The 19,783-nt window shown below is 38.3% G+C and overlaps 1 protein-coding gene across 2 annotated transcripts; it reads right to left on the reverse strand.

Annotated features, from left to right (window-relative positions):
* Positions 1-1,600: 1,600 nt before the first annotated feature.
* LOC100887921 (cationic amino acid transporter 4) lies at positions 1,601-15,486 on the reverse strand. Of its 2 annotated transcripts, none has more exons than XM_011677970.2 (4): positions 15,313-15,486; positions 3,508-5,248; positions 3,101-3,209; positions 1,601-1,765 (listed from the first exon to the last, which is right to left on the reverse strand). In XM_011677970.2, exons 2-4 carry the CDS (start codon positions 5,146-5,148, stop codon positions 1,620-1,622), a joined length of 1,896 nt encoding a protein of 631 aa, XP_011676272.1. In that variant the 5' UTR covers positions 5,149-5,248; positions 15,313-15,486; the 3' UTR covers positions 1,601-1,619. The 2 variants fall into 2 exon arrangements, with proteins under 2 accessions (XP_011676272.1, XP_003731489.1); XM_003731441.3 differs by lacking the exon at positions 15,313-15,486 and adding an exon at positions 10,898-11,287.
* Positions 15,487-19,783: the final 4,297 nt, after the last annotated feature.

The following is a 19,783-nucleotide window of genomic DNA, read 5'->3' on the forward strand; positions in this document are numbered from 1 at the left end:
GATTGAATCTGTGCAGCACAAATCGTACAACCATTCGGTAAAAGGGTCTGAAAATCAGAATATTACTTAAGTGATTGCAATCACTTTAGTCGATTCGACAACTGATGGTCGTTATTTTCCCACTAAAAGTCATTTTCAAACCATTTCGTTTTGAGGGAAATTCTAAATTAGTACTATTGTCTGTCGAATGCCTTTGGAATTTAACCTTCTCATTTTTTGGCCTGCATATGGGACATAGTACCTTTAATACCGGGTTAGGACCCGAACCCTCAACACTTGGAATTGAGAGTCAAGTGAAAGTTCCACTATGTCACGACACGTCCACATATTTGGTCTGATCCACACTCCAGTAAGGCCATCATCTGGACAGGATCATCAGAAATACTAAAATAGAAGATATAGTCTGTAATATATTGGCAAAAGAGCTTTGACTCGATCTATTTGGTATATAATCTGAAATTATTATTTTAAAACGATCAACATCACATTGAACAATAAGGGATAGAGCAACGTCGATCTGGCGCTGCTCAGTGGCTGCCGGGCTCACGATCAATTGGGCAAAAAGAATTTCCGTTTCGGTTTAATAAAATGTGGAGTGGACTATTATTATTATTATTATTATTATTATTATTATTAAAAATATCAATTGATGCACTCAGTGAAAAAAGAGAATATTTCGATAGTGTGGGATCTGCAGCATGGAATTTGTTCTTCCATGATATTCAAATCAACTTTCCTTTCATTATATGATCTAGAATCCATTTATCAATCTCATCGATTCCATAATCACTTTGGAACGTCACTAAGAAACATGACCTTAGTTCCCAATCTGATAGAAAGAAAATCTCATTTCTTTCATCTATACATTTTTATATAATTATGCTCAATTTGCGTTTCACTGATTCTACCTGTCTATTGCTGTTTAGCTAATCATCTACACAATTATCACAAGTTTTTAGGTACACTTCTAACGGAAGACACTCGTGACGTAACAAAGAAAAAGGCTTTAAGTTTTACTGGAAGACACTCGTGACCTCTAATGCAAAAAAAAAGCTTCAAGTTTTAAAGGCAGCTATTTGGCTCAATAATTTGAACTATAGGACTACAATTCAATGCGTTAAAAAATCAGACTTATATTTGTTTTTACACTCACGGAACACTATGACCTCTTCGTGCATTTCTTAAGCCAATGTCACAATTCATCGAAGTTTACCTAGCAACAGGCTATTACATTCACCTGTTATATATCATTGTATTTGAATAGTCATAATAGTCAGAATGCGAATTACAAACGTTAGCTGTTGATATATAGGAAAATAGTCCTTTCCATTTCATTTTTCGTTTTTAAATGTGGGATGAATTTATTGTTTATAGTGAAAAAGAAAGAAATATTGCAATCACCGCTAATGAATTATAATTCTAAATATAATATATGAATATATTTTATCCAAATGAATATCCTGCCTAAGAGTTAGAAAATAATTAACCCAATTTTCTCCTATTAACTCCCATGTTCCCTATAACAAATATAATATAAGAATATCTCTCATTTCTCATATTTAGCTTTTAAACGGAGATCAAAAGCAGTCTTTGGTTCCAATTCCTGTTTTCCTGTCCTTCTAATTGGTACTTCCATACGACGCAGCATTCTCGGTTGATCCGTTGCCATGGTTGCCAACATCCGTGCTTTCATTGTTAAGTCTCTCCCGCGAGATTCTCCCGGCCTTGCTGTGGCGATACCCGTATACCAAATAGATGAATAAACCTAGAAAATTAAGAAATGGGAATTCAAATGATCAATTCTTTTATCCCATCTAAATTTTGCTCTTTTTCACCACCATGTTTTAATTCTATTTCCTGCAATCTCCCAAGTGGTGTTTGTAAGAGGGAAGAATTTATACTGCTCGTAAAACATAGGAATCATATTTTACTTTGCATTAGCCGTGTTCACACGATGTTGACCTTCACTTGGCACTCAAAGTAGATGTTACCTTTCACAAAGGTTGTATGACCTAACATTTAAAACTTCCCGAGGTCAAACCTACACCACATGCGAGTTTTCGATGCCTTTAGAGTGATTTATAGTATTACAGATATTTCGATTGAATTAATTTGCCAATGAATATTATACTTCGTACGGTTCAGATGCGAAAGCTGTGTTTAGGTCGACTATGGCTATTATTGCTCAATGTATGCTGGTATTATGGTATATATGGGCTGTAAACTATACCACGTCGACAGCTGCACATTCTCTGGAAGGTGTCATATTTCCCCGTTAAATTTGTTGTATCTGCATGCATATTATGTGTATTAACGATGATGTGGGATCTGCAGCATAAATTTGTAACTCCATGATATTCAAATCAACTTTCTTTTCATTATATTATGATCTAATTGGTCTGTGTTGGAAACCATATTGAGGAGAAATCTGGATATGTACAGTACATTTTAAAAAAGTTGCTCTTTAAAAATTCCCCTACTTAGAAATGTGTACAACAAAGCATAAAGCTCTACATTTTCATGAATATCTGGTATTACTTGGATTAATATCCAAGCCTTGTTGACGAAAAGCAAGACTAGGAAGATATTATATGCATTGAAAATATTAAATGCTGCATTATCCAGAAAAATAGCGCATCCGGGATGAATTAATCTATTTTTAGTGAAAATGTGATACATCTAGTCTCGAGCAAAGGAATGCTACCATCACTGCATTCGGCGAGGGAAGAAGGGGGCAGGAGGGGATGGTTAGTTAAGTATTTGTAATACCCAGACAGGACGGCACGCAAATTATATAATCCACACGAAAGACAACATGAAATCTTTTGGAGGATCAGCAAAAGGTTTATGCTATTAAAAACTATTATAAAATTATCATTACAAAAATGTATGGTTATAAAAATGTTATTCCGACCATGATTGAAAAGACATTATGTAAGTAGTGAACTTTCATATGAGTCGAGCAACACTGTAGGACCTACTTTTAATATTTCAAGTCTCTCAGCATCAAACGAGGACCAAATATTTGGAAGATTCTGATTGGTCGATCGGGCATGATCCTCTCATTTGCATATGTAAATGACATGCAAATTGAACTTACCTACGGTGACCCAAACCAGGAAACGTAACCACGTGATCGGTCTGAGCTTCATCAGCAGTACTACATTGACAAAAATACTAAGCCATGGAAAAAGTGGAACAAATGGGACCTGTGATAAAGACAAACACAAAGAAAGATGATTCAATAATATATGCAAATTCAATTACTGATCATACCATAAAGAAGGAGACGGTTTAATGATAGGACAGTGGTATCGTAACTGAGAGGTCCCGGGTTCGAAACCAAGCAGACAGCAAGAAACCGTGCGAATCACTAGACTTGAGAGAGTGAACAGGAGTGGATGAAAACTTGCGTACTAAATTATAAGCTTATTAGAAGGCTAAACTACATTCTTATGATTACCCCAAGCGCTGAAAGTTTTCTGTATGAAATATATTTCTGCTTACCCTATAGTAGTCCTGTGTATCTACATTCTGGTAGTGAATAGTGATGACGAGAAAACTTAGAAGAGTGCAGACGCTGAAGAAGATGAGAAGTAGTATGGCCCACACCTTAGGCGCAGCTATGTCAGAGCTACCGTACTCCACGAGAGAAAGAGTACAGGACATGAAGAAAATAGAAACCCAGAGACCGATCTTGACTGCGACTCCTGGTCTAAGGCGAGCAAGAGCGCGCAGGAGTGGTGTTGAACGAAATTGGTGTTTGAGAGTTCCTGGGACAGCCGCGGACGTTGAGTCCAGAAGTTTTGAGTTATCATCAAGGGGCTGCGCAGAGGGTTTCTGATCATCATGTCCATTGGGTGATGATGTCATCTCCAAGCTTGCATCGTTGCCCGTCGTTATATCATCGGGTCCGTAGCGAAGGGTAATGACCGCAGCTGACACGAAAGCATATCCGAGAAGAACACCAATGGAGAGGAATTCAACAAGCTGAGACAAGGTAAAGAACATGGCAGGTATGACCACAAGAACCATGGAGAAGAGAACTGCATAAACAGGCACTTTGGTGTATTGATTTACAGTTCCTAGGAAATCGAAGAGTAGTCCGTCAGAAGCCATTGCGTAGATCGACCTTGGGAGGCTGTAGAGAGACATGACGATCGTGGTAAACATTGCACATAGGGCTCCCACAGCCACCATCCACCTTGCCCACTCGATACCGCGTTGCTGGAAGGCAGCTGCGAATGCCGATTCTTCATCCAACTGTGGGTAAGGAACCAAGAGGGTCAGCACAGCGGATGCAAGGATGTAGCACACACTGGTTATCAGGATTGACATGAAGGTAGCTCTCGGGATGCTTTTCCTGGGGTTCAGCGTCTCTTCATTGGCAATGGCGATTGTATCGAAGCCAACGAACGAGTAGAAGAGGGTCGCCGCCCCCGCAATCACGCTCGCAGGTCCGTTAGGTACAAAACCACCGTAATCCTGCCAGTTTTTGATATCGGCTTTCATGAACCCCAACACAACGATAATGACGATGACCACGATGTTGACGCCCATGAGCACAACGGTGACCCCTACAGACACGTTGGCCCCTGCCGCTATAAATATCGATATTAAAATAATTAATAAAGAGGCGAGTAGATTCGGGTACGGCGCTATGTATGGAACGTCCCATAGCTCCCCACCCATGATGGTTTCAACGGTATAGTTTCTTATCTTGTACCCAGTCAAAGAATCCATGTAACCCACGAACGAGGAGGCTACCGAGGCGGCGGATATGGCGTATTCCAGGATCAAGTTCCATCCGATAAGGAAAGCCCATATTTCACCTATGGCGACGTAGGTGAAGGTGTACGCAGACCCTGTCTTGGGTATCCTACACGCGAACTCTACGTAGCACAGAGCTGACAGTATGGCGGCAACAGTGGCAATGGCATAGGAGACAACAATGGCAGGTCCTGTGACCTCCTTGGCTTCCACTCCAGAGAGCACGTAGAGACCGGCCCCGATCATGGCACCCATACCCATGACCGTCAGCTGGAATGTGGTTAAGGAACGGCGTAGGGAAGTCTCGTAAAGCTCCTCATGAGTGCCAAGGTGTTTCCTCCGGCTGATGTTGGAGCAAAGGTCCCTGCAGCAATCCATGGCTGGCGACTCAGAGGTAACACAAACGAGAGAATCCTCTACCGCACTCGTTCGGTACGTCTTATATTAGTCTGGGATGGTCAAATATTCAGTTGTACATCTGCAAGAAAAATGGATGAAAATATTTCAATTATTTTAGATAAATAGACAGTAATGTAACAACAATACCAATAGTCGCGAATGTAATGTTCTACAGTATGACAGCCCTATGATTCGTGGCCAGCTAGGCCAACAACATCCTCATTTTTATATTACTTTCCGTAAGACACTTCCGACCTCAATCAGGAAGGACTCAACCTTAGAAGAAGAAGAAAAAACGTAATCTAAATCCCCTAAAAAATACAGTCGGCATAATCAGTCTGGTCAAAAGGACTGCGATGGGTTTCAATGGTCTCTTTGTCCACCTTTTGAAGAATGTCGAAATCCTGAACTGATCCGTAGATACAACTTAAGATAAATAAGTGCCGACGGGAAAACCAAGCTTAGAGTTTCTCCGGTAGAAGACAGTGTTGGATTTGTTCGGATGCATAACCGTCCGATGAACCATTCAAAAGGAAAAGGAGACCATGATCTACTGATGTACTGACTACAGATATTCAAACAAAGCTTCAGTGTTCAACAAATGTTTCCATAACATCTTCTTTTCTCCCACCCCCTCCCTTCCGTCTGTTTTGTCTTTTTCTATTTTTTTTTTTCATCATTCGATTGTGGGGCACGTTTTAAAGGGATTGTTGAGTTCTGTTTTCAGACGACAAATGCCTTCAAAGTGCATGGTTATTGGTCTTTTTCTTATCTTTGACAGATCTAGTGCCCTTTTAGAACCTAAAATTGCGATGAAGGGAATTCTAGACCCCAAAATGTGTGGAATTTAGCCAATACGACCATACCAATTCAGCTCCACTTTTTAAAAAAATACGGTGACCGTTAACTAATTATTTAATTAAAAAAAATAACATAACATGAGCCGGCTGGTGGTGCGTAATATAACCAACACGAAAATGCCAACAAAAAAAGCCAACATCGGCATTGGCTGAAATACGACATAAAAAGGCGCTATTTCGTTTATTCAACGGCTTTTTCAAATTATCTAATATTTGTGGTGGTACACAAGTATTAGTGGATATTTATGGATATTTCAGCCGTCTCTGAACCGATTTGGATCAAACAAAGATGATTTTGTCATTTAAATTGTATGTTCTTTCAAATTTGACACTCAGGTTTTCATTATCTCACAATTCTTTTTTGGTAGCGCCCTCTGCAACAGAACTCAACTATCCCTTTAAGTTTAGCATCACGAAATTGGAGTACTTGGGACTATGACAATGGATGTTGTTCAGCAAAGTGCAGTCTTTCATTTCATGGTGCTCCCGAAGAAGGAGCCGAAGGATATCCATGAGAGACTGGAGGGAACATTAGAGGACAATGCTATTGCCTACTCCACAGTCAAAACAAATGAACAATGGGCGGGCACCTCTCTTCAAAGCTGGTCGAGAGAGTTTTGATGACGACACACGCAGTTTTCACCCTTTATATCAGTAATGCATTGAAGCATCGTCAAAAATGTTTTTGTTTGCACACTCTCATAAGACTACTTTTTTTCTTTTTCTAGTGCCATTCTTTTTCTTGCATGTTTGTGCAGAATATAATTTCCTTTGCTGTAAATTACCCGTCACGCTTAGGTGCAATACCAATTTTCTATTAAATCATGTAAACCCTGTAAAGGTAATCCACAATTTTGGGAAATTTAGAAAATAGGGTGGATAGTGATTCTTTACAATTTTGATACATTTGGATGCCCCTGTATTTGTATTATAAGCACTAGAAAATTATCCCCTGAAACACTTCTGCTCTCGAGAAAAATGAAAAATAACAATGTACCGGTGCTCCCAGTAAATTTTGATAAATTTCAAATAGCGCATACGGCCGTACAATGGTAGCTGCGGCCATGAAAATATCAGAATATGTAGTTGTGATATATAATTCCAAACGGGAATAGCTAATTGTTCGAGTTTAGTCAAGAAACATTTTTGTATAGCTTGATTAATATCTTGACCTTGAGAGGGAGTTACACAACATAAATAGTTTATTATTACATTTTCATAACTTTAGACTCGATTTTAAAATCGAGAACGATCACTGATTATTGTAGATCGCATATGCTTCCAATATGTTTACTTGAACCAAATTCATGACCCCATACCAAAACTTTATATTACCTTTAAAAATAAAAGCCACATGTGCACTGGCTGGTACATGTATTTGAAAACTGCCATGTTGATTTACAAATGGATCAGACAAGATATTAAAAAAACATTAACAAGTGAATTAATCTTTGTCATGTAAAGAATCACTTTGAAAACGTACTTGAAACGCATATTTCAACAATGATAATTGAATTGATTCGGGCTATTACAATAAAAGAACATGCAGCTGGAAAGCTGACATTGCTCAAATTACAAAGTCAATTTACAAAGTCAATGTACAACACAATAAGCAATCAAAATATGAATGACTAAAACGTACAACCATAAATCAGAGGGTGTACATCATGTCCCGAATTCACAAAGGAGGTTTGTCGACAAACCTTGGTTTTCGTACGTCAAATGACGCGTTTTACGCGCTTTTTACAAACCTGGTTTGTAAAGAACAAAAGGAGGTTTGGCGAAACAAAAGGAGGTTTGACGACAAACCTTGGTCTGAGCTCAAACCTTGCTTTGTGAATCCGGGCCCATAGGTTTATAATTTTCCTGTCTAACATTCAAGTCTACAGCAGGAGGGCGAAGAGGGGATAGCATACACATGGACCCACTTAGAAATGACATGTGTTTTGGTGATGTTATATCTGCAGGGGTATAAGCCCCCCCCCCCCCCCCCCCCAGACATCAAAAGGACGAAGAAAAAAATGAAAAAGAAAGGTGAGAGAGAAATAGGGAAAGGACAAGGAAATGAACAATATGGCACCCTGCAAACCCATTCCCCTATTCAGAGCCTGTGTATATCATGTCTCGAGTGAGGCTGGAGCCCCCCCCCCCCCCCCTTCACCACCCCCATGCTGACCCTGCCTCCTCAATGTCTGGACTTACGCCACGCCATTGTATGTTGCTAGCTCATCACGCTGAATGTCTGCCTATTTGTAGTCTGGTACTGGTAGCGTATCAAATGAAGAAAAAAAAACAGCATTGTATTCTTTCTATTCATACTATAGCTGCATTGCTTTCCTTCCGTTATTACTGTCATGGATGACCGAACACTATAGACTTTTAGATTGAGTGGACGAGAACACGACGAACGCCGACTGTTCATGCGTGTCAACGTACTCAACTGCCCATGTTGACTACAATTAGAAATCTTTTAGATTGCACTCGACGATATACATGCATGCAGGAAGTAACACTATGAACATCACGGACAAAGAAAGAGGACAAAATATATAGTTCCTCATTCTACCCTCAACAAAAGAACATCCCTTCACTGCAATTATGTAAAAATGTGTAGAACAGGTGAATATGCATGTGACACCTGTTCTACACATTTTTTACATAATAGCAGGGAAGGGATGTTCCTTTGTCTAGCTGAGGAACTGTATATTTTATGCGCACGCGGCATACTAGTACCTTAAGCATGTAAAGGCGCTATATAAATATCAATATGTAGGTATGTATGTACTAGATTTAGGAAAATCAAGGTTGACGCATTCTCGATCGCCGACTGAGACGACGTAACGCATGCGCAGTGCCTTAAAATGACGTCACACGTTGCAGTCAAAGCTGTTTACGTGCAAATCTAAAAGTCCCTATTACTACACTACGATCGACGTCCTTTTAATGCACTACCTTGAATGGACGTCACACGTATCAGTCCACGCAAATCTAAAAGTCCCTAGTGCCGGGCTGTGATTCGAACCGTCCCCTGGGACTCAAGTTGAGGATTGCCAGACCAAAAAGTTTTAAGAGATGGAGCCACACACTATGAATATGACGGACAAAGAAAGCGGACAAAATATACAGTTCCTCATTCTACCCTCAACAATTGCTGTGGTAGACAAAGGAACATCCCTTTACTGCTATTATGTAAAAAAATAAGTAGCACAGGTGAATATGCATGTGACACCTGTTCTACACATTTTTACATAATAGCAGTGAATGGATGTTCCTTTGTCTACCACAGCAATTGTTGAGGGTAGAATGAGGAACTGCATATTTTGTCCGCTTTCTTTGTCCGTCATATTCATAGTGACATGTAGCTCATTCCCTTTGTACCATCTACGATGCCGCCAGGAGAAAATATGTCGGATCTGATACTGGATCTTTCTTGCAGATACGAAGACAAAAATTTCCTGCCCAGCTGCAAACTAACGGGCCACTTTCAAAGGGAAATTTGCTTTTGTAATGATAATTACTTTTCGCTATACCACTCGTCTGATAATACGAGCAGTACACAATGCTTACCGTTACAGGAGGCAAGCGAAAGGAAATGGAGTACAACTTTCTGAAATATAAATCAAAATTACCCGACTGGGCATGTGCGGGCACTAATCTCTCAAATATAAAATCATTAAGAGCTGTACAAGAATTTTTATTTTCGAGAGCCGGATGTAATCGGAAAAGTGTCAAAATGCAGGTTTTAGAATAGTAATATCTTTTCTATTTTTCACAAATTAAAACTGCTATCGAACAAATTATGTAACTTTCTTGACACAATTAGGATTTTGTATTCATATTTTATCATCTGGTCGATTTTCTCCTTGTTAGTTAAATAATGAAAAATTAACGATATTTCTTTGTGAGAAAAATCACTACTCAAGCTTTTCAGATATATTGGCGACTTCGAACCTCGGACCATAACGTTTGTCCCATCTAACTTTTTGTATTGCAATTACTATTCTGACTATTGAAATACATTTAGTCGTAACAGGTGGAGGAAATAATTCGTAACGCGACCCTGTACACAATTTAGACAAATGTTCCCAATAAAATAAAGACTCCGGTGCACGACAAATTAAGTTTTGAAAAAATATATAGACGACCGGCAGACCATATTACAAGCCCTGATCAGTCTCTACTGAAGGCGTCAGGCCTAAGAACGGAAAACGGCATTATTCTATCCTTCAAGAAAAATCACTACTCACACGCCATTCTTCTTCTACTCTTTCTTCTTCTTCTTCTTCATCTTCTGCTTCTTCTTCATCTTCTTCTTGTCCTTCTTCTCTTCCAAGTTCTTTTTCTTCTGCTTCTGCTTCTTCTCCTTCTCCTTCTCCTTCTCCTTCTCCTTCTCCTTCTTCTTCTTCTTCTTCTCCTTCTTCTTCTTCTTCCTCTTCTTCTTCTTCTTCTTCTTCTTCTTCTTCATCTTCTTCTTGTCCTTCTTCTCTTCCAAGTTCTTTTTCTTCTGCTTCTCCTTCTTCTTCTTCTCCTTCTCCTTCTCCTTCTCCTTCTTCTTCTTCTTCTTCTTCTTCTTCTTCTCTTCCTTCTTCTTCTTCTCCTCTTCTTCTTCTTCTTCTTCTTCTTCTTCTTCTTCTTCTCTTCTCCTTCTTCTGTTGTCTCTGTCTGTTTCACTCTGAAAGATTCTCGCAGATGAAAGGTGTGTGTGGGTGTGTCACAAATGACGTGAAGTCCGGGGTCTCTTATTTCCACCCGGTTGTACCATAGTAAAAGATTCGCCTTAAAGTGGACATCAATACTTAATGAACGCCATAAAACCACTACCAACAACAAGAACAACGGACATCACTGATATTATGCTAGATAATTACCTGGTTTTGATGCTAGGACAAGCTACTGCAATGCATGTTCATGTTCACGTGGATCTGCTGGAGTAGTATTCCATTAATTGCTTTTCACTCCTGTATCTCCCTAACTATGGACATTGTGCTTTATAGTTAAGAGTCCGTTCCTCTATCTACGTTGTGCAATAATGTAAAGCCAAGATTTACTCTACCCCGTCTTCTCTGTTACTGCTCGAATATTTCAATACAACCATAGACTTCTTCAACCATGATACAACGAAGCAGCGTTCACCCGTGCATATTATGCCCGTCGCTTTTGTTCAAATCCTTAGGCGTGTCCAGCACGTGTTCCAATGGAATTCATTTCTGTATAAAGCACAGGTTAATCTCAGTAACCTACACCGACTCAACTGGACATGTTGGAGGTAATGGTATTTTCTATCAGTCTGTAGTCGGTCTGGTGTCGGTTTGGCAGTGTAACTGGGGTATCATACCCGAGTCAAACCGCCAAACCGACTCCAAACCGACCAATGTTGGTCATTGGAAATGTTAGAGGCAATGCCACTTTTATTCGGTCTGTCTATAGTCGGTCTGGTATCGGTCTCGTTCTTGTAACCGCGGTTTCATGCCCGAGTCTCACCGCTAAAAACGGCTCCACACCGACTACAGACCGATTCCACATCGATTCCAAACCAACCGATGTTTGACCATGGGACAATATAATGGAGGTAATGTTACTTTTTATTCGGTCTGTAGTCGGTCTGGTAACGGTCTCGTTCTTGTAACTGCGGTATCATGCCCGAGTCTCACCGCTAAGACGACTCCACACCGACTCCACAAAGATATCAAACCGACTCCAAACTGACCGATATTTGGTCTTGGGAAATGTTAGAGGTAATGCCACTTTTTATTCGGTCTGTAGCCGGTCTGAAATCGGTCTCTTTCTTGTAAATGGGGTTTCATGCTCGAGTCACAGCGCTAAAACGACTCCATATCGACTCCACACCTTCCCCACACCGATTTCAAACCTACTCCAAACTGACCGATATCTGGCCTTTGGAAATGTTAGAGGTAATGCCACTTTTTATTCGGTCTGTAGCCGGTTAGTACTGGTCTCTTTCTTGTAACTGGGGTTTCATGCCCGAGTCATACCGCCAGACCGACTCCACACCGACTCCGCACCGACTCCATACCGACTCCCAACCGACCGATGTGTGGCCATTGGTCACTATATGGAGGTAATGTTCCTTTTCATTCGGTCTGTAGCCGGTCTGGAAACGGTCTGGTTCTTTTGACTAAGGTATCATGCCCGAGTCATACCGCTTACTCCACACCGACTCTAGACCGACTACAGACCGACTCCACACCGACTCCAAACCGACCGATGTTTAGCCATCGGACAATATGGAGGTAATGTTAATTTTTATTCGGTCAGGTGTCGGTCTGCATATGTAACTGAGGTATTACATCTGTGCTATGTACAGCAAAGATTTGGATTGACAGTCCCACTTCTTTAACATTAGGGACTTTTAGATTTACACGACGAGAGCGTAGACTGCCGCATGTGACAGTGTGTTAAGGCACTGGGCCGTGCCCGGCAGTGCCTTAAAAGGACGTCACATTACCTTAAAAGGATGTCACACGTGGTGGTCCACGTTCTCGTCGTCTAAATCTAAAAGTCCCTATTGCGTTCCCAAGAGTAAGAAGCAAAAAGTTGACCAACATAATATTAGGCAGATTATACACGCAGAGAGTGGAGAACCTACTGGAGTGACGGAGACACGTGCCCCTCCCCCTAATCATTTCAGTCCAGTCTTTATTCACTCTTCAGTTTAATATTAAAACATGCAAACATAAAATTATATACAAATCACTTCAATGGTAAAATACAAGGTACATAAAAACGAATTCATACAGAAATTAGAGGAATGAACGAAGAGAACAGTAAATCATTATTAAACAGAAAACATTCGGATATGTATTGGCTGGTTTTCTATTTCTTTAAATTCTATTTTATCTTATCCATTTAATAAAGGCGAAATCCTTGTATATTTTTCTTCAGAGAGAGAGAGAGAGAGAGAGAAAGAGAGAGAGAGAGAGAGAGAGAGAGAGAGAAAAGAGAAAGAGAGAAGTATGCTCCCCGCCCCATCCCCTTATAGGGCAGAAACCCAACCCTTGTAATAAGTTAATTTGAATAAAAGCACACAAGTCAGAAAGTTAGAACGGGAAAATTTTGAAAAAATCGGACCAATTACAATATATCATTAATGATACGAGTGTTTGAATTATATGATCCCTACAGCCATGCGATTCTCAAATTTGCAATTTTGTTCAGGTGATTGTGACGTCATGACGGATAACGCTCCTGTTTGTCGAGTATACTAAATAATCACATGTGTTTTTCTCCCTAGTGCATTCACCCTTGGGGTTACTACTCAAAATATATTATTGCAGGTCGTCTAAAAAGAAAAGACCACGCCGAGTCATACATTTTTTTAAAAATTGACATTTTAGTCGTTTTGTGTGTTGGAACAAAAGGGAAAGTTGTCCGGCACTACATCACAGTTACATTACTGATTCAGCCAATTTAAAGTCCCTATGCGTGTAGTGATTACAACGCATTACTTTATTATTTTTTTTCTGCCAATTTAAAATTTCCATACGTGTAGTGATTACAACTCATTACTTTCTTATTTTTTGTCAAGATTTCGTACAAACCAGTCTGCTTCTCTGATTTTTCTGCAGCAGAAGAATCAGACAGCAGCTGTCTTTTAGAGTTACTTTCTGTTATAATTTGGATTTCTCTTTAAATTAAATGCTATTGGATATTTGCAACTTTATCTAGCTTTTGTACATGTACACTAAATAAATGAAGGTATACAGAAATGTACAGAAAAGGAGAGTAAAAAGGGGGGGGGGGGGTCATGAAAACGAAATATTAGCTCCTGCACAATTACTCAATCACCATTTTCTGAGCGTCGCACTCTCTCTCTTTCGCGTCACTTTGGTGAATGCAGTGGTGAAGGACAAATTATGATACAATAGAATTCTCTTTGGGAGTACAAAGTACATTTTCTATTGATAGGTAGGTCGTAGGTGTAGCTTCATGAAAAAAGCAGTCAATGACAAGTTTGACTATTTCAAAATAACATTCATGTCTGATTTGTAGAAAAATTCATCCGTGCATAAATAATCATTGTAAATCCGTGCGAAAATCTATAATCTATGTTTTTTTATGTCAGTTTAGTGCCCACACATGCCCAATCGAGTAATTTTGATTAATATTTTAGGAAATTTTGCTCCATTTCCTTTAGCTTGCCTCCTGTGAAGTTAAGCACTGTGTACTTCTCATATTATCAGACGAGTGGTAGCGAAACGTAATTATCATTCAAAAGCATAATTTATTTCCCTTTGAAAGTGGCCTGTTAGTTTAAGGCTAGACAGGAATCTTTTGTCTACGTATCTGCAAGGAAGATCCAGTTTAGCACATGAATGACATACTGTCTCCTGGCGCCATCGAAGATGGTACAACTGAGGGAATGAGCTAGATATTGTCCGACACACTGATTTGGATAGCTGAACGTGCATTGAAATGCCAATTACCGCCATTACTGGGGGCATCGAGAGTGCTAAATACTACATAACTTTCGTAATATAATAATTTGTTATGCATAATTCTATTTAATTCACCTTTTATGAATTCCTGCATTTCAATGGTCAGAATGCGAATGGCATGCATTAATTGTTATTACCGTAGGACAATCCATACATTTGTTCTACCTAGCAACAATCAATGCATGCAATTCGCTCTCTGACTTATGAAATACAATTATTCGTAACAGGCAAATAAAATAATGTGTAACGAGGCACTTTTCAGAAAGATATGTGCATTACATTTGATAATAATATGATCACGACGATTGTATATTGGTAACGAATGTCAACTTTGCAGTCCTTGCGGATTTTCATGGCCTTTTTTAATTACATTAAACATTGACTCATTTCTTGTTATGCTCTTAGTTGCCTCTCCCCTCCCCCAGCTATGGCTGGCTAAGCAGGGCAACCGAATCGGTGTCTACGCCCCACCCTAAATACGAAATACGTCATCGGTGACGGGTATAAAGAAAGAAATATCATCTACAAATACTTATATTAGATATATAAAAAATTGTAATGAACCTTTTGATATCACTTCCCAATTATCAATCTAGCCATTGATATCAACATAATGAACCTGACGAATTCAACACTGCATGTACTAAAATAATGGCGGTCTTATACCATGGCGTAGCCGTAGACTATTGTTTGATTTCTGTGTCATCGATTTGGGTCGGTCGCATATTTATTACACGGATCATAAAATTCGGTTAAAGTACCAATCGGCACTAATGATTAGAAAGCAAAAAATTAATCTCCTTTGTATCCACGAACTTTCAACTTACCACAAGAAAACTAAACACATTCCAAAAGCCCAGGAATATGAATAGAAATCGAAAGGCCAGTCCCTGCAGAAGTGTACACGGTCAGTATAGCAGACAGGAACAGCGAATACTAATGATACAGGCAATTGTAGTCCGCGTTTCTGCTGATATCTGTGCTAAAACAATGGCACATATCAATGACCCCTTGCCATATGTTGTTGAGCGAAGTTAGAACAGCTGTTGTATTATTCCTCATTTGTTTCGTCTCAACACATATATACATCTATAATACTGTCCGTACGATGTTGGCTTAGTTTGGAAATCCGACATTCAAATGTCGTATGGACAAGATTTGCGTTTCTTGCCACAGTGTTCCCCCATTTGCTGCGGCGACAATTCCTCTAGCACATCGTTTCTTGAAACCCAGGAAAAAGTACAAGTTCACAGGTACCCCGTTGAAATGTGTGTATTACAATTTAAATGCATGTAAACGAGAAGTCAGTGAACTTGTACTTTTTTGGCGTCTTTAAAAACAAAATTGTTTGTTGTTGTGTTTGCGGCGATGTACCGCATCATCTGAACGAGTCTTAAAAAAACAACGTGCAGCGTGTCTTTACAGCCAATACAAGAAGCTTTCTAGGGATTAAATACCGGTATGAACACGGCTCCCTAGTACCACACCTACGACAAAAGGAATATGATAGGCCGTTTTTCATTTCATTAACGATGATAATGGTGCGATATGCTGGTCCTATTGCACATATAGTTTGCTCTCTTGTTTCAGGTCGTCCTTCAAAGTGGCAAATAGTTAATATATTTGGGCTCTAATGACGTTGTATGGCATGTGTTTGTTGTATTATAAATGCATGTCAACCCTATTGAGGAATCGACATGTGTGTACATTATTGGAATCATGAGAATGATTTTATTATCTGCTTTAGTTTTGAAACAAAATCAAGCGGCAAAATTGTGTTCGGGTGAACTTAATGTATTAATTAATGTATTATTTTACACTTTCGTATTATGTGCATTTTTAATCTTGCTGGTACTGAATAACCAATTAATTATGTATTTTGAAACTTCTAAATGCTTGTTACCTTGCAACCTTGTAGAGGTTTATGCTATTTGTTATTTTTTACTTATATATATATATATATATATATATATATATATATATATATATATATATCGGATATTTGTCCTCGTACTTTTGTTTCCTATCTATCATGTCTGTTTATGTAATTTTCATCATTATTACTATTATCATACCCACCACCTGTTGCAAAGTAACGCGGTGTTTCCAAATTTATTATCTCCCTCTCTCTCTCTCACTCTCTCTCTCTCTCTCTCTCTCTCTCTCTCTCTCTCTCTCTCTCTCTCTCTCTCAGCTTTATTCTTGTCTCCTATTCTTTGCTTGGCTTTTCTTTTTACTTGCCTATTCTCATTCTTCTTTTTTCTCTAATCTCAAATTTCTGTTTTCTTTTTCCTCTCTGCTTTTTTCTCTTGTTTTTCTTTTCTGTCACATATTCTGTTCATCTCTGTTTTCCCTTCTTTAAAGGCACACGAGGCCGCCATCCATTTCCAGCCTAACCGCTCACGATGGTGGTCTCCTGCGTTCCAAATTACCTCTCTAATTTATTGAAAATATTTCATATTTCTTATGTTATTGTATGCTTCGTACATGTTTATCGAATGATATAATTGTACATGATTTTTCATTTAATTACTTTTGTAAACATTGTATTCATTGTATTTGTTATTGTTCGAAATTTTGTACTTTGACTTTGAATTTGTATATTTTTGAACGCAGAAATAAAATCAATCAAACAAACAAACTGTCCTACTTGTAGCTACTTGCTCCCTCTATATAGAAAACTTCCCAAATCGGTGCCTGTTGGTCCCCCAAGATCCTCTTTTTCTTATGTTAAATGAGAGCTGAGTTAATGCGATAGCCACCTGTCACAGTGGCCTCGATGGCTCACTGGGTGGTCTAATCCCTGCTTGCTGAAGTAGTAAAGCCTCCCTTTAAGTCACCAGCCTATTGCTTTAACTGATTGCGTTTTATTATTTGTGATGTTTTTCCTACTTTAACTTATTACTGATTTTTTTTTAATCCACTTGTTTTAATGCATTTTATATCATAAAATATGAACATAGTATTGTTATTTTTCGGACTTTTTATTTTAATAAAACATTTTTTTTCTTTAATATTTTTTTTTTTTAAAGTGATTCAACCATTTAACTACGACACCTTTACTACAAATACCACACACCACATACATCTGTTGGGTATTCAATCTAAAGGCCATATCGGGCTTAAAAGGACACAGGTCACCTGTTCCCTCCCTACCTCCCTACCTCTCACCCCCCCCCCCCCCCCCCCCCCACTCCCTAGCAAAAGCATCAACAACAACAAATACAAAAGACCCCCCCCCCCCCAAAAAAAAAAAAAAAAAAAAAAGAAAAAAAAGAAGAAGAAGACACAAGTAGACAAATAACCGTACAAATTAATAAATCTTCTACCATATGCATTTTATTCATTCTAAGCTTTACATAGATATTTAGTCTTTTGTATTTGTTGTTGTTGATGCTTTTGCTAGGGGGGGGGGGGGTGAGAGGTAGGCACAAGTAGACAAATAACGAACAAATTAATAGATCTTCTACCATATATGCATTTTATTCATTCTAAGCTTTACATAGATATTGAGTCTTTTGTATTTGTTGTTGTTGATGCTTTTGCTAGGGAGGGGGGGGGGGGGGGGGGGTGAGAAAAAAAAAGAAGAAGACACAAGTAGATAAATAACGAACAAATTAATAGATCTTCTACCATATGCATTTTATTCATTCTAAGCTTTACATAGATATTTAGGCTCGTCTTTAAAGGGATGTGAAATATGTTATACATGTTCTATTATAATTCAAAGGAACGTTCAAATATGACGCGTTAAATATAAAAAACAGAGTTGTTGATAAATGGAAATATACACCCATGTTTGTAATAAATGATGATCACATTAATATTGTTTTTTTAATAAAATAAGCAAGACATTACTCATGTTTTCATACACAAAATAAAAGAGTAATATAATATATAAGGAATATAACAACATTACTAACATATTCTTGAATGTTCACAATATAGAGCAATACATGACATTTGTCGGGGAAGTATGTACAAATCTGTATCTGTATGTATCTACCCCAAAACATTCACATGTAATGCTACAACTTGATAGAAGCTGCATCCCTGTCTAATAATATACAGTTATTGACTGACAGGGGGTGTAATATAACATTATTTGGACGGCTGAAGGGAGTTATATTTCCCAAGTGGTAATATTTTCCCGAAGCGCGCAGCGCTGAGGGAAAATATGGTCACGAGGGAAAATATGGTCACGAGGGAAAATATAACTCCCTTCGGGTCCAAAGAATGTTATTTACCCTATGCCAGTCAATAACTGTTATATTAGATAGCCTTGATTTTTTTTGTGGGGGGGGGGGGGGGGGGCTCCATATTTTTTTTGCCCGAATTTTTTTTTCTTTTTCGGGGACAATCAAAATTTCGGAAAAATAATCTGTTGAGATAGTTCAAGAAAAAAAAAAACCTTACACCAAAAAAAAAATCAAAATCAAAATTTTTTGGGAAAAAAAAAAAAAAATCAAAAAAAAAATTCTTACCCCAAAAAGCCTTTTTGGGAAAAAGAAAATGTGGAAAAAATAATTTTAAGGGAAAACTAAATTTATGAAAAAAAAATTTCACCAGCCGGTAAAATTTAACCAACCAGGAAAATATAACCAACCAGGAAAATATAACAATTTGGACCCTCGCAATTGATATCACGTGACGAGCTCTGGACCAATCACATCTCGGTATCTGTCTAAGCTATCTAATATATCTAAATATGATATTTTAATACCAACACGATCAAACAGACTTTTAAGAAATCAAGATAAGGTAATTCCAATAGCTTGCGCGTTACCTATTATAATGAACAAACAAGACAATGACGTAATACATAAAGGGATAGTTGAGTTTTGTTGCAGAGGGCGCTACACAAAATATTGATATTGTGTAAGTTAATGAAAAACTGAGTGTCAAATTTGAAAGAACATACAATTTAAATGACAAAATCATATTCTACCATATGCATTTTATTTATTCGAAGCTTTACATAAATATTGAAGCTCGTCCTTAAAGTGATGTGTGACTTGATTCCTATAAGCGTAGAGAAAATAAATAGGTCGAGATGGTTCAAAAAATTATTAAAAGCACCTGAAACGTAATGATTGTAATACTATTAAGTTGTTTTAAAAATTCTGAAAAGATATACTAATGACATTTTGATTGTACTGACAAATTGATAGATAAACAAGAAATATACATTTTCCCCTGTCTTAACGAAGTTAAATAGGTGTAGAAACCAATAATGTCCTTCATACAAAAATAGAGGTTTAGGTTAACCTGTAAAATTTAAAAAAATGGAAGATACTC

This window comes from Strongylocentrotus purpuratus, unplaced genomic scaffold, assembly GCF_000002235.5.
Source record: "Strongylocentrotus purpuratus isolate Spur 01 unplaced genomic scaffold, Spur_5.0 spur5_scaffold_16, whole genome shotgun sequence".
Lineage (NCBI taxonomy): Eukaryota > Metazoa > Echinodermata > Echinoidea > Camarodonta > Strongylocentrotidae > Strongylocentrotus > Strongylocentrotus purpuratus.

Bases quoted from the DNA above. Each gene is read 5' to 3' on its own strand.
- LOC100887921 (XM_011677970.2), bottom strand. From the start codon at position 5,148: ATGGATTGCTGCAGGGACCTTTGCTCCAACATCAGCCGGAGGAAACAC. The intron at 3,210-3,507 runs GTAAGCAGAAAT...TCTTTATCACAG, and splicing joins ATACACAGGACTACTATAGG to GTCCCATTTGTTCCACTTTT. The intron at 1,766-3,100 runs GTAAGTTCAATT...TTAATTTTCTAG, and splicing joins CCTGGTTTGGGTCACCGTAG to GTTTATTCATCTATTTGGTA.